The sequence below is a fragment of the Pelodiscus sinensis genome, chromosome 7, assembly GCF_052426305.1.
Source record: "Pelodiscus sinensis isolate ZL-2025 chromosome 7, ASM5242630v1, whole genome shotgun sequence".
Classification (NCBI taxonomy): Eukaryota; Metazoa; Chordata; order Testudines; family Trionychidae; genus Pelodiscus; species Pelodiscus sinensis.
The window spans coordinates 64,658,759-64,670,915 of record NC_143058.1 but is presented as its reverse complement, the minus strand read 5'-3'; the positions used below and the strand labels follow the sequence as shown (position 1 = coordinate 64,670,915).

Here is a 12,157-nt window from a genome sequence, read left to right as displayed (position 1 = left end):
TCCGTAGAATCCTTCTCAAGGGACCAGCCTGTCCCTCCTGTGGCCGAAATATTTGGCCTTGAATCGGGGACCCGGATTCAAGAGCAAGCGAGCGGCCGCGGATGCCCTCCTGAGCTTTCTGTAGTAATCCAGCGGGGCCGTGCCTCAGAGTCGTTATCAGTAATAGAGCCCGGCGTGCGGGGGGGGGGGGGGGGGGATCGATGTTGATCAGGCTACGCCGGTGGGATATTTTTAGGGGTGGTGAGCGGGGCCCCCTACGCACGCTGGTTCCAAAGCTCCACGTCCAGACCATTCTCACGGGATTTAAACCCCCCGCATTAAAAACAACCAACCCAACACGACGAAGTGCGACTGATATAAATTATGTCAATATTGGTATTGACCTTCTGCACCATTTGATTTACTCACTGAAGCTTCCACGGGAAACCTCGTTGGAAAATCTCTGCATAGCAAATTGCTCCTTGCAGCTCGCCTTAATTATGCGCGTTCGCAGCCGGTTAGGAGCTTGCTGGGGGTTTTTTTTTGGTTTGGTTTAAATTTGATTTAGCCAAACGGTTTTTTGATTCTAATTCTGGCCTTTCTATGCGTAGCTCCCCTCTGTCGCTGATGCCCGCGGGAGATGCGTTAGAGGGCAGCGATCGAGATCATATTTTTTGGCCCGTCGCTTCAGTGGCAAGGTAGTAAGTAGTTTTAGTGATGGTTAACCATCAGATTTTTTTTGGTAGCAAACAAGCTTTGGGTGGGGAATCCTAGAATACTAGAACTAGAAGGGACCTCGAGAGGTCATCGAGTTCAGTCCCCTGCCCTCATGGCAGGACCAAGCACCGTCTAGATCATCCGGGACAGGTGTCTGTCCAACCTGCTCTTAAATATCTCCAGAGATGGAGATTCCACAACCTCCCTGAGCAATTTATTCCAGTGTTTCACCACCCTGACAGGCAGGAAGTTTTCCCTAATGTCCAACCTAAACCTCCCTTGCTGCTCTCCTAATCCTAGGAGCACACGGAAAAGAAAAATTCCCCCAATCCCATGGAGTTTGCTTGGCGGAATATCGTCATGCCATGACAGATGATTGCATTGTGCACCTACCCCTGAGTGTGGCACGACAGACAACTTGGAGGACGGGGAGTTTTGCTTTTTAAATAGCACTGAAGACCGTCCACAGTTCTGACAACTTTGGGGGCGGGGGGTTGTCAGTTTCTCTTCCTCCTACTCGGAGAGGTGGTAGGCAGCGAGTAGATACTGACTTAGCGGAAATTGACAAGGGCAGCCTTCCTCGGAGCCGGCTCGGCAGGGCAAGCAAGCAATCCTCCGTCAGCCCCACACTGCCCGGATCTCTCTCCTGGTTGGACACCCCCCCTTCCCCAGTAGCCCTGCACACGAGGAGGTGGTAGCGGTAGCAGCTCCGGACTAGCGTGTGATTTATCCCCCCTGCCAGAACTCGAACCCGCATAATTCATGGACCGACTTCTCCGCACCGAAAGCTCCGGATAGTTTGGTGGCGGTGCGTGTGTCTTGGGCTGTTTACAGGCCTGGGGGAGGGAGGCCTGTCTGATCCTTTTCAATTCAAGGACCCTAAAATCACAGGCAGAACGGCCGTGACCTCAGAGCCAGAACACCCCTTCTCCGCCCGGGTTTGTTTACAGTTGATTAGAAAGAAATTCGCTTCCCTAGCAGCAGCTTGCTAGCAAGTTCTCCCTTCCCCCAGAGTTACTAAACTGTAGGTATTTTGCTAAACATTTCCCTTGCCAATAAACCTCACCTTTAAGAACCCATAGCTACATCCACATAGTCCTAGGAAGGGGGGAGCGCTCTTTCGCACAAGAAATTCTGTACAGAAGCCGGTCAGGTTTTGCTTTTTCGTTTTCTGCTTTTTTGTTTATTCACAAGACTGAGTTTTTTTTTTTAAATGTCATAACTTATCAGGAAGAGGCTACATTAAAATAAATTAAAACACAACAAAGAGGAGCGCTCGCCAAACATGGCTTAGGAGAATATGCCACCCAAATCGACAGAAAGCCAGGCAAAAAATAGATATATATATTAAAATAATTCACCCCACTGTTTGCCATTCAGCCAACCCCAAAAAAGGGAAAAACAAACCTCTTAGTTCTGTTTCATTTTTACCTTTCAAAATGATAAGAAACAAAACCCCAAAGATGGTTAATAGGCATTGCAGTTTTTTTTTAAATGGTTGTCGCTGTTGGTTTTCTTCTGGAATGTAAGAATTCGTGTTACGGGTTACTTGGTCCCATAAGAGTCAAAACACTGCAGCTGAGATCCCACACTTTATATACAAAGTAGGACAGTATAATAAATATTTATTCTGTCTCTTCAAGGGTTTAGTATTCCGCCTCCAAAACAAAACACAGTTTTGAGCCTCTTGCGCGAAGATTCTTGCTTGGCTTGATAGGTTGGATTCAGCCTGAAGTTTGCCCGTGTTTGTTTTAAACCCAAGTGATCAAAACTTTTGGATGGCGGGGAAGGGGGGGGGGGGGAGGAGCAGAAATGCATCAGGGTCTGGCTTGTTCCAGCTGCTGGTGCTGACTTCTGATGGCAAATCTGCTGACGTGGACTGGGATGGGGACCACGATTTTGGGGTTCCTGGACGGTTCTCCTGTCTTGGAGTTGGCGTTGCCGGCTTTCACCCTTTTCCACTTGGCTCGTCTGTTCTGGAACCAGATTTTCACCTGCACCTCGCTGAGTTTGAGGGCGTGAGCGATCTGGGACCTCTCGGTCAGAGACAGGTACTTTTTGCAGTGGAATTCCTTTTCCAGCTCCAGCAGCTGCTCGCTGGTAAAGGCCGTTCTCCTCCTGCGGTTTTTGCCCGTGGACGTGGTGGTGCTGGAGTTATTGGTGCTCTGGGTGTTTTCTTCCAGCACGTTGCCAGAGTCCTCCTCTTTGTGGGCGGCTTGGCTGGGGAGATTGTCGTCGGAACTATAATCTAGATCGCTGTCCATGGAGAAACTCTCCTCCTTGCCTTTCGAGTCGTCCTCCGCTTTGGCGTCCTCCTTGGCTGGCCCCCGGGCAGCCCCCCCTGCAAGCAAACCACAGGCATTTCGTTACACTCCGCACGGGAACCGGGAGCCCCATTTTCCAGCCCCCCTTCTGCTGCAATAAACCCTCCTCGGTCTTTACACCGCGGGGTGTAGCGAGGGGAGGAAGAACTAGCCGAGTTTGAGGCAAGCAAGCGGGGTTTCCACGGGAGGAAAGAGACACCGGATCTCGGCGGATCCACGGTGACATTTCGGGACAGAGAACTGTTTCCAATGGGCTGGTTTTCGCACTGCCCGTTTCGGCACTGGCTGACATTTTCTAATCTTTATAGGGCTGTCGGATCAGCACCCCCCACCCCCAGCCTCACGTCAAACCGATTTCTGAAATGTTACCTTCTGGCACAAGATCGCAGACACATCTCTGCACGCAGCTATGCATTATTTTAATTGTATCAATGAGGGGGACAGGCAACGGGGGTTTTACTTCTCAGCAATAAAGGGAAACTTAAATTTGCCTGGGACGTATTTAAAACTTCGCTGCTGCAGATAGCACTATGAACAATGGGAAGAGACGGTGTTTTTAAACCAAGATTCCTTCTCTTTGGGAAAGGCATCTTGCCCTGGGAGAGGCGGGGTTTAAATCGTGCAGAGATTAGACTCTTTCCTGCGTGCGATCTTTCCCCAAAACTCCGCCGTGGCACGATCGCACCGGCCGAGGCGGTTGCAAATAGAAGGATGCTATTGCATGGGGCAGGGGTTTTAAGTTTGCGGGGTGAGAAGGTTGCGCCGGGCAGTGGCCCAGCTCAACACGGCTCGAGAGCATGCCTTCGGAAAGAATTGGGGGGATTCGTCACCTCCCCCTCCCCGGTGTTGGGGGGGGGGTGTCATTTACTAGCAGAAATAGCGGGAGATCTCCTCCTTCAAAGTCTGAAATTTACAAGGTTTTGGGGGTTTTTTTTATGGACACGCAACCTCTGCCGATCGCCTCCCGCCGCTCTCCCCGAAAGGAGAAACTTGCTCTAACTCCGCGCGCGTTAGCGGGGAAGCGGTATCGGGGGGAAGGTCACTCACCCAGGGAAGCCGGCACGACTTCCGCGGCGGCGAAGGCCAGCAGGGAGCTCTCCTTGCCCAGGAAAGCTTTCCCCTCGTCGTGCTCGGGCGGGATCCCGTCGCCTTTGTCGAAGTTGCCCTGGAGAGCCGGGGGAGCAAACTTCCGGGCTTCCTGGTGCTGCGGGGAGGCGGAGAAGCCGCCGGGCAGCGTGGCCATGAGCGTGGAGGTGAGAGCCATCCCTTGGGCCAGGCTGGAGCAGAAGCCGGTGGGCAGGCTGGGGATCTGGTGGTGGGGGTGGGCGGGCGGCAGGGCCGGCTGCAGCGAGGCGGGCGGGGGCGGCGGCGGCGGGGGAAGGACCACGGGCCGGTAGGGCATGAACATGGGGTAGCCGGTGTAGACGAAGTGGCCCGGGCTGGGCTGGGGGGGGCTGCCTATGAGCGAGTCTATGCTGAAGGCCGTGCTGCTTCCCAAGGGGCGCTGCATCATCATGAGGGAGGGCTGGAAAGCTGCGCTCATAGAGCCGCCGGGCCAGGCAGACGGCGGAGCAGGAAGGCAGCAGGCACCGAGCGCCGCGGGGAGCAGGAGCAGGCCGGTGCCCCAGCGCAGAGCCAGAGCCGGGCGGATCCAGGAGCCGGGGCGCCCCGTCCTGGGCTGGGGCAGCGAGGCCGGAGTCAGGCCAGGGGGGCCCGGCCGGTGTTGCAGGCGCGCATCGGGGGCACCCACGCTGCACGGGCCCCGCTGGGCGCTGCTGCTGCTGCCGCCGCTGCTGATGCCGCCGCCGCCGCCGCGCGGGCCGGGTGCCGTGAATGGGAGCGCGCGGGGCTCTCGCCGGGCGCCGCCAGCCCCTTTAAATCGCGCTCGCCGCTCTCATTCACATTTTGCCAGCTTCCGAACCTTGCCCCGCCTCACGTGGCCGCCCGCCTGGCGCCCCATTGGCCGCCGCCGGCCCGCCCCGCCCCCTCCCCTTCCCCGCCCGAGCGGGCAGCCGAAGGGGCGGGGCGGGGTCAGCGCTGCGGAGGGCGCGAGGACCGGCCATTCACATGTCCCACAGGGGCCTCCCCCATTCACAAGCAGCGCCCTGCTGCCGGGCCAGCGGCGCGTCTCCGCTGCGCGAAGCGAGGGGGCCGGCAGTGGCTCCTTTCTGGAGGGGGCTGGGTGAATCCTCTGCCCGGGTCACCAACCGGGGGAGGGGGACTTGGCCGGTCCCTGTGCGCCCCCCCTTTCGCCTTCTTCTCTACTTCGGTTTGCTAAACAGCCCTACTGCACAGCTGGGCGCCCTGCCGGCCCGTCCTCACCCTCCCGCAGTGATCGCAGGGGGACCCGTCATCGGAGCAGGGCGAGGGCCTCAGGGACAACTGGCGGGCTGAGGGGGTCTTGACATGGTCGCCTGGAGTCCACAGCTCCGGCCTGATGGACGCTTTACGATGTTTGCTCAAAGAAAAGCCCCCCCCCCCCAAAAGGAGGCTCTAATTAGGGGATCTTTTTCCGAAAACGAGAGCGAAGCAAGCCCATTAGTTAGTGGGGAAACGAACATTTAATCATGAGCGGGGGCCCTACGAGCAAGTCTCTTTCACCGGCGGATTTTCTGTCATTAAAAGGCCAGCAAAAGTTTCTCTCCCTGTCTCAAAGATTAAAATGTACAAGATTCCAAGGGGGAACCTAAGGGCTGAGAAACAGGAATTTGTGCGAGCCGCACGGATCAACCGGCCACAACCCTACCGGGTTGCCTGTTTGTTGTTGTTGCTGTTCAGCCGCACTAGGACAGATGTGTATTGGGGTGTGTGTGTGTGTGGGGGGGGGGGAGATCGTGTGTGTGCGTGGGGGGGGGGGGGGAGTGTCATGCTTTTGAAACACTACCCCAGCTAGCGATCCGGGAGCCGGGTGCGGTGACCCCAGCGAGGGAGTCTCTGTACATGTGCTTTTAATTGGAAGATAAAGGCAAATCGATACGTATGAATGTATCGATCCCACTCCAGGGAAATTTGTCTGTCTTTTCCTCTCTCGCCAGGCTCCCAACTCTAGGGCGCTGTGGGGGATATCTTAATCCCAGGATAGCTCTGACAGCCAGGGACCAGGACTTAGCATCACAGCAGACTGAAGACCTCACTGCACTTTATCCGGGGGGGGGGCGGGACGCACCTCTACCCCCCGGCACATTTTAAAGACATCTGGTAAGTATGCCGGGGGGATCCACAGTGTAAATTTGCCTCAGTTCGTCGCAGGTGCCGAAACAGGGGGCATGACGCTCTGGGCAGCCGTCAAGACGTACATTTCCCATGAAAAACTACTTCCGAATCGACTGCTGTCACCTGGGTCACAATCCACATGCGAACGCTGATGGCCGCAGGACGCTGGCTAACCCCGCAAGGCGCTCACTGGCTGTCGGCTACGAACGAGGGCAGCAGCCCCTTCATCTCTCAAGTTGCCTGGGTTCTCCTCCCGTGGTGCTCGCCATCAGTTGCTTCTGACACCGCCAGGCGAGCAGATATTTTCCAATCCATCAATCCAGACACAACATTCCTTGTGCTACGGTCCAGTGTCCCGGGGGCCCTTGCGATGTCTCGGGGACATTGTCATGTTTTACGGGGCGCCCACCCGGCGGTGTTACAGCTCCAGAAGTACCTCCACAGGAGGAGTAATTTGCTGGCATATGATTTGCATCTCCCCGGGGCTGTTGAATCTAGCCACTGCCGAGGGCTGGTTGCAGCAGGGACTCTGGCACGGTCGCGTCAGGGGGGGAATTTATTTACCGGGGTGCTCTTCCTAAAGCGCAATTTTCTCATTGAATGTTGAACTGCTTAGGGAAAAAAAATGAAGAAGAAGCTGTGCGCGCCAGCAAAGTATCCTGGAGTTTGGTAGCGATTAACACGATCGATTCCAGACATCTCAAACTATCTGCAATGCGTTGAAGGCTTGAGGACTGCAGATAATAAAATCCTTTACAGTTTTAGACTGCTCCTTGTATAGATTAATAATATCTATTTATCCCTATACATCCCATCTATATCTATCCCCACACACCCTATCTATCTATCTATCTATCTATCTATCTATCTATCTATCTATCTATCTATCTATCTATCTATCTATCTATCTATCTATCTATCTATCTATCTATGCTTGTTAGCATGGACATTCTACTTGACAATTTCTTTCCTCTTTTCTTCTTATTTTTTCTCCGCTTTTCCCCCATCTCCCCCTTTGTGCTATTTATTTGAAAACTGGATCTTTCATAACTCCATTCATCTGAAGAAGCGGATTGTGTCCAGGAAAGCTCATGAGACCGTCTACATTTCTGTTAGTCTCTGAGGTGCTGCAAAACTATTTGTTGTTTTTAAAATCTTATCTATCCATCTATCTATCTATCATCATTAGCAGAAGGCCGCAGCTATTCATCTCGGGCACTGCCTGCAAGCCAATTTGCATATATTTCTTTGCAACTTCGGTCAGCGAAGGAAGAGCAAAAATCATTCTAGGAAAGCCACCGTCGCTTCCCCCAGTTAGGCGCGCGTTTAGCTCGGTTGGCAAAGCAAGTTTCCAGCCCTCTAGGTAATGAAAACACTCCCGACACTAATTTTAGGCCGGGGAGAGTCCACGATTCGCCAACATTCATAAGCAGCCGGGCAACGAAGTCCTCACAGCACGGCTAGATGCTGTTTAGATTTCAGCGTGCGCATATTTTTTAAAGTGGGCAGGCAAATGTCAGGTGTTGGCAGCGTGTCATGCTCGGTGTATGGCTCCGCTCAAGCAGGGCGAGGGAACTTTTAATGTGTTTTCCTGTAGTTTTCGGTGGAGGAGGCGTCGTTTGCTCCAGTGACAGGGAGGCGAGAGGAGATAACCCAGTGAACCCCGGCACTTGGCAGGCAGGTGAATACCAAGCTTTAGACGCTCTTTTGCTCGCCGCGTGGCACTGCGCGTCTATGGCACAGCCGTTTGCCCGGGGAATGTTTGGATGCGCAAAGTTCCTTTCCAGCGCCAGGGAACGCGCATTCTCACCACCTGGGAACGCGACGGGCTGCAGCTAACCTCGGAGATTCCCTCAAGTGTCCGAGATGGGCGCACAAAGGAGTTCTTGTGTAACATTCCCCCATCAGACACACCAATTTGCAAGTGGCAAAGCACTGAAGCCTGGTCTTTTTTTTTTTTAAACGATTTTATTCATGCTTCCTCCCCCCCCCCTTTTTTTAAATCTGAAAGCCCAAAATAGACTCCATGCGGTTCTAAGTGAAGTCAGCCTCTGGCTTGGCTTTGAAACAGCGCCTGCAATTATGTAAAAGAGCCATTCAACTAACACGGTGGAATTAAAAGCGATCTACCCTGCTCCCTTTTCACCGGCAAACCTCTCATGTTTGGCGATTCAAAGCGCTTCCAGCGCGAAGTCTTTCTCGAGGACAAAAGGCAGAACAGAAAAAAAACCCCCACCCCTCCCCCAACTTGTAAATTGAACGTCAAGGGGACTTTAAACAATTTAAAGCCCATAAATAATGATAAAGGGACCTGGCAAAAAGGCAAACCCATTCAATTAATAGAGTTTCCCAAGCAAAGATCAAGTGCTTTACAAAATACAACGCGCATAAAGTTTGACTGCGAGGCTCTTCTGCCACGGTGCAATTTAGAAATGTAGGCAGCAAATTCCCGCCCCCACCTTCTGTTCCAAACATCCCTGGTGGAGGGGCTGAGCAAAGAAACGTTATTTCCTTGGCAGCTTTTATCCAGGAAAGTTAGCGGCTGGATCCTGGGGTTTGGTTGCAAAGTTGGGCTGGAAAGAATTTACAACTTTGCATCCAGCCAGAGGACTTTTTTTCCTTCCCTTTCTTGCCACAAAACGACGCATTCCTGACACTCGGGGGAAGGGAGGGGGGGGGGGTTAGGACGTGGTGGCTTTACACGTGCTGCTGTTTTTTTCAATGCTATGATGACCGCATTTGAATGAGGATGTCTCTGTTTTTAAAAAAAACACTGACATAGCGCTAGGATCCGCTCACGATGCGAATAAAAAGCTTTTGTTCCCTTCTGCGTTCTGCTGGGCGGCGCTCCTTTGCCTCAGTACGAGTAGACAAAGATGCCTGCTTCTGCCAAAGCCACTTCTTCTGCCTCGGTATTTCACTAATGGCTGGGGTGGAGTTGGCAGCCACCGATTACGGAATGACCACTGGGGTAATGAATAACCTGGCTTGTCCTCCCCCCCCCCACCCTTTTTACCTTTCTCTCCCCTTCTAATTTCCTTCCTGCTTCTGCACGGTTCTGCGCAACGCTTTTTGATTTAACATCCCCCCCCCAGTCTCATGATCCGAGGACCGAGGAAAAATCCTCTCCCCCCCCCCCGGAGTAAATAAACAAACGAAAGGCGCAGTCCCCCTGTTTCCAGCGGCTAGAGACCAGTTGCCTGCAAAGTTGAGGGAGGCAGAGGTTCGCTCCTCGTCAGTTTCACTCCACACCCACCGCCCTCCCCATGGCCCGCAGGAAACTTTCCTGCGAGCCAGAAGGGGGATGCAGGCTGCCCGGTTTTTCTTGCGCTGGGGAGTGTCAGACCACACTTGCTCAGGAAAGGACCCAAAAAGGGGGAGACTGAACAACTGACAAATTAGGGCCGGGACATCTAGAGAGCAGGAAAACCCTGATCCCGAAGGAGATTGGCCAGAGAGTCAGCTGGATCATGCTCCCCTTTGGAGGCTACGGAAATCAATGACAATCCGAAGGGGGGACTGAATTCCCAGCGCTCGGGCTGCTCTCAGGACAGGACATCTGGACTGAAGCAGGCAGAGGAACTGGCGGGTGACAAGAGTCTGTAGCAGGCAGGAAGCCCTGGGAAATGTAGTGGCCAGGTGAGTCCTTATCTCTTGGCCCTGGAGATTTGTTTTGCTGCTGCCACTCTGTTAAACAAAGCCCCTGATCGCCTCGTGAACTTCAAAAGCGCTTAGAACAGTAGCCTGGGTTTTGTAGCTGCCTTCCACACAGTATTGTGTGAGGGATCACAGCTGTGCTAATCCCTGGTACCTGTAAACAAAGGGCGGGGACAGGAGAAGGGGTCTTGAAGCCCTCCATTGTGTGCTTGTGTTTATGGATTTGTGACTCCCCTTGGCTGCCTTTCAGGGCTGCTGGTTCTTTAGCAACCCCTCGCCTCCTGTTAATATTCCTCACTAGCCAGTTGATCTAAGACCAAACGCTGAGGCAGCTTAATAAACACATCTGGCCCGGTTGGGTCACAGGGCCTTGAAAAGACTCCCCAGGAAAGAAACATGAAACATGCCAATGTGGTTGAGCTGTTGCTCAAAAGGAATTAAAAAAAATTGTCCCCTGTCCCCGGGCAGGTGTTAATTACATGGCAGTCATTTATAAATAATTGGATCAAATATTTTCTGGGGAAATGAAATGAAAATCAAGACAGCTGTTTGGCACTCAGCTAAAAAGGACGGGGCAGGGGAAGGAAAAAGGTGAGCAAAATGACAGTAAATGGGGGTGAAGCAGCCAGGTCAGGCAATAGGGATAACTAGCACGTGTGCATTGCTTCGTGGGATTTTTTCCAAACAAAATGCAGCTTAAGAGCCGTGCCAGATTTAGGCGCACTCTTTAGGCCTCTGATTATGAGAGACCTCTGCATACAAAGATGCACCCTCACCTATGTACTGGTACAGATGCAAATATAAAACGTACTACATGATTGCTAATTTCAGTCTCCTTTCTGTTACAATAGAGAGTTGGCATAGAAAGGACGCTTATTAACTTTGCAGCTCATACCAAGCTGGGAGGGGTGGCAAGTACTTTGGAAGACTGGGTCAAAATTCAAAATGATCTGGACAAACTGGAGAAATGGTCTGAGGTAAATAGGATGGAGTTTAATAAGGACAAATGCAAAGCACTCCGCTTAGGAAGGAACAATCTGTCTCACACACACAGAAGGGGAAGCTACTGTCTAGGAAGGAGTACGGCAGAAAGGGGTCAGAGTGGACCACAAGCTAAATATGAGCCAACAGTGTGACGCTGTTGCAGAAAAAGTAAACGTGATTCTGGGCTGCATTAACAGGTGTGTTGTGAGCAAGACACAAGAAGTCATTCTTCTGCTCTACTCTGCGCTGATTAGGTCTCAACTGGAATATTGTGTCCAGTTCTGGGCACCTCCTTTCAAGAAAGAGGTGGAGAAATTGGAGACGGTCCAGAGAAGAGCAACAAAAATGATGAAAGGTCTAGAAAATAAGAGCTATGAGGGAAGACAAAGAATTGGGTTTGTTTAGTTTGGAAAGGAGAAGACTGACAGAGGACATGATAGCTGTTTTCAAGTATCTAAAAGGGTGACACAAGGAGGAGGGAAAAAATTGTTCTGCTTGGCCTCTGAGGACAGGACAAGAAGCAATGGGCTTAAACTGCAACAAGAGAGGTTCAGGTTGGACATAAGGAAAAAGTTCCCACCTGTCAGGGTGGTGAAACACTGGAATAAATTGCCCAGGGAGGTTGTGGAATCTCCATCACTGGAGATATTGAAGAGCAGGTTGGACACACACCTGTCAGGGATGATCTAGATGGTGCTTGGTCCTGCCACGAGGGCAGGGGACTGGACTTGATGACCTCTTGAGGACCCTTCCAGTTCTAGTGGTCTAGGATTCTATAATAATACAATTGATTTGGGGGGGCCTCTTACACTTGACCTAGTTTAGAGCCTCAGCCCATCTTAATCCAGCCCTGGTAAAGAATTCTGAGATTGCTGCAGCCTCCTCGGAGGCAGAGTCCATGCTCAGGCACCGGTCGGGTAGAGGTTTATAAAGCAGGCCAGAGCTCAGCTGGAGAGCCCCTTCGGGACCAGCAACATGTCAGGAAAGGGATTCCAGTTTCCCGGGGGGAGCTGTGCTTTCGTTCCTTCCCCACCCCCTCTTGTTGTTGTATCTGTGATGCGGCCGCCCTGAGGGGCTTCCAGAGAGCTCAGGGCAAGTGCTGTGCAAACCCTTACACTGAGCATCCTTGGACACCGACTGTCCTAGTCCCAGAGACTTTGCCATCCACATAGTCAAGACAGGTGGAGGGGGAAGGGAAGCAAAACTGGCGCAAACAAACGGAGGCCCAACGGCCCCGAACGTCCATTGATTTCTGGGTGGCTAGCGCTATGCAGCGGGGCCGA

The 12,157-nt window shown here is 52.7% G+C and overlaps 1 protein-coding gene across 1 annotated transcript; it reads right to left on the bottom strand.

The window, feature by feature from the left end:
• Window positions 1–1,029: 1,029 nt before the first annotated feature.
• On the bottom strand, window positions 1,030–9,334 carry GBX2 (gastrulation brain homeobox 2). The gene is made up of 2 exons (XM_006127449.5): window positions 4,068–9,334; window positions 1,030–3,037 (listed from the first exon to the last, which is right to left on the bottom strand). The coding sequence occupies exons 1-2, from the start codon at window positions 4,561–4,563 to the stop codon at window positions 2,514–2,516; spliced, it is 1,020 nt and encodes a 339-aa protein (XP_006127511.3). The 5' UTR covers window positions 4,564–9,334; the 3' UTR covers window positions 1,030–2,513.
• Window positions 9,335–12,157: the final 2,823 nt, after the last annotated feature.

Excerpts from the sequence above, each read along its gene's own strand:
- GBX2 (XM_006127449.5), bottom strand. The coding sequence starts at position 4,563 with ATGAGCGCAGCTTTCCAGCCCTCCCTCATGATGATGCAGCGCCCCTTG. Across the intron at positions 3,038-4,067 it reads AGTCGTGCCGGCTTCCCTGG|GGGGGGCTGCCCGGGGGCCA; the intron begins GTGAGTGACCTT and ends GTTTGCTTGCAG.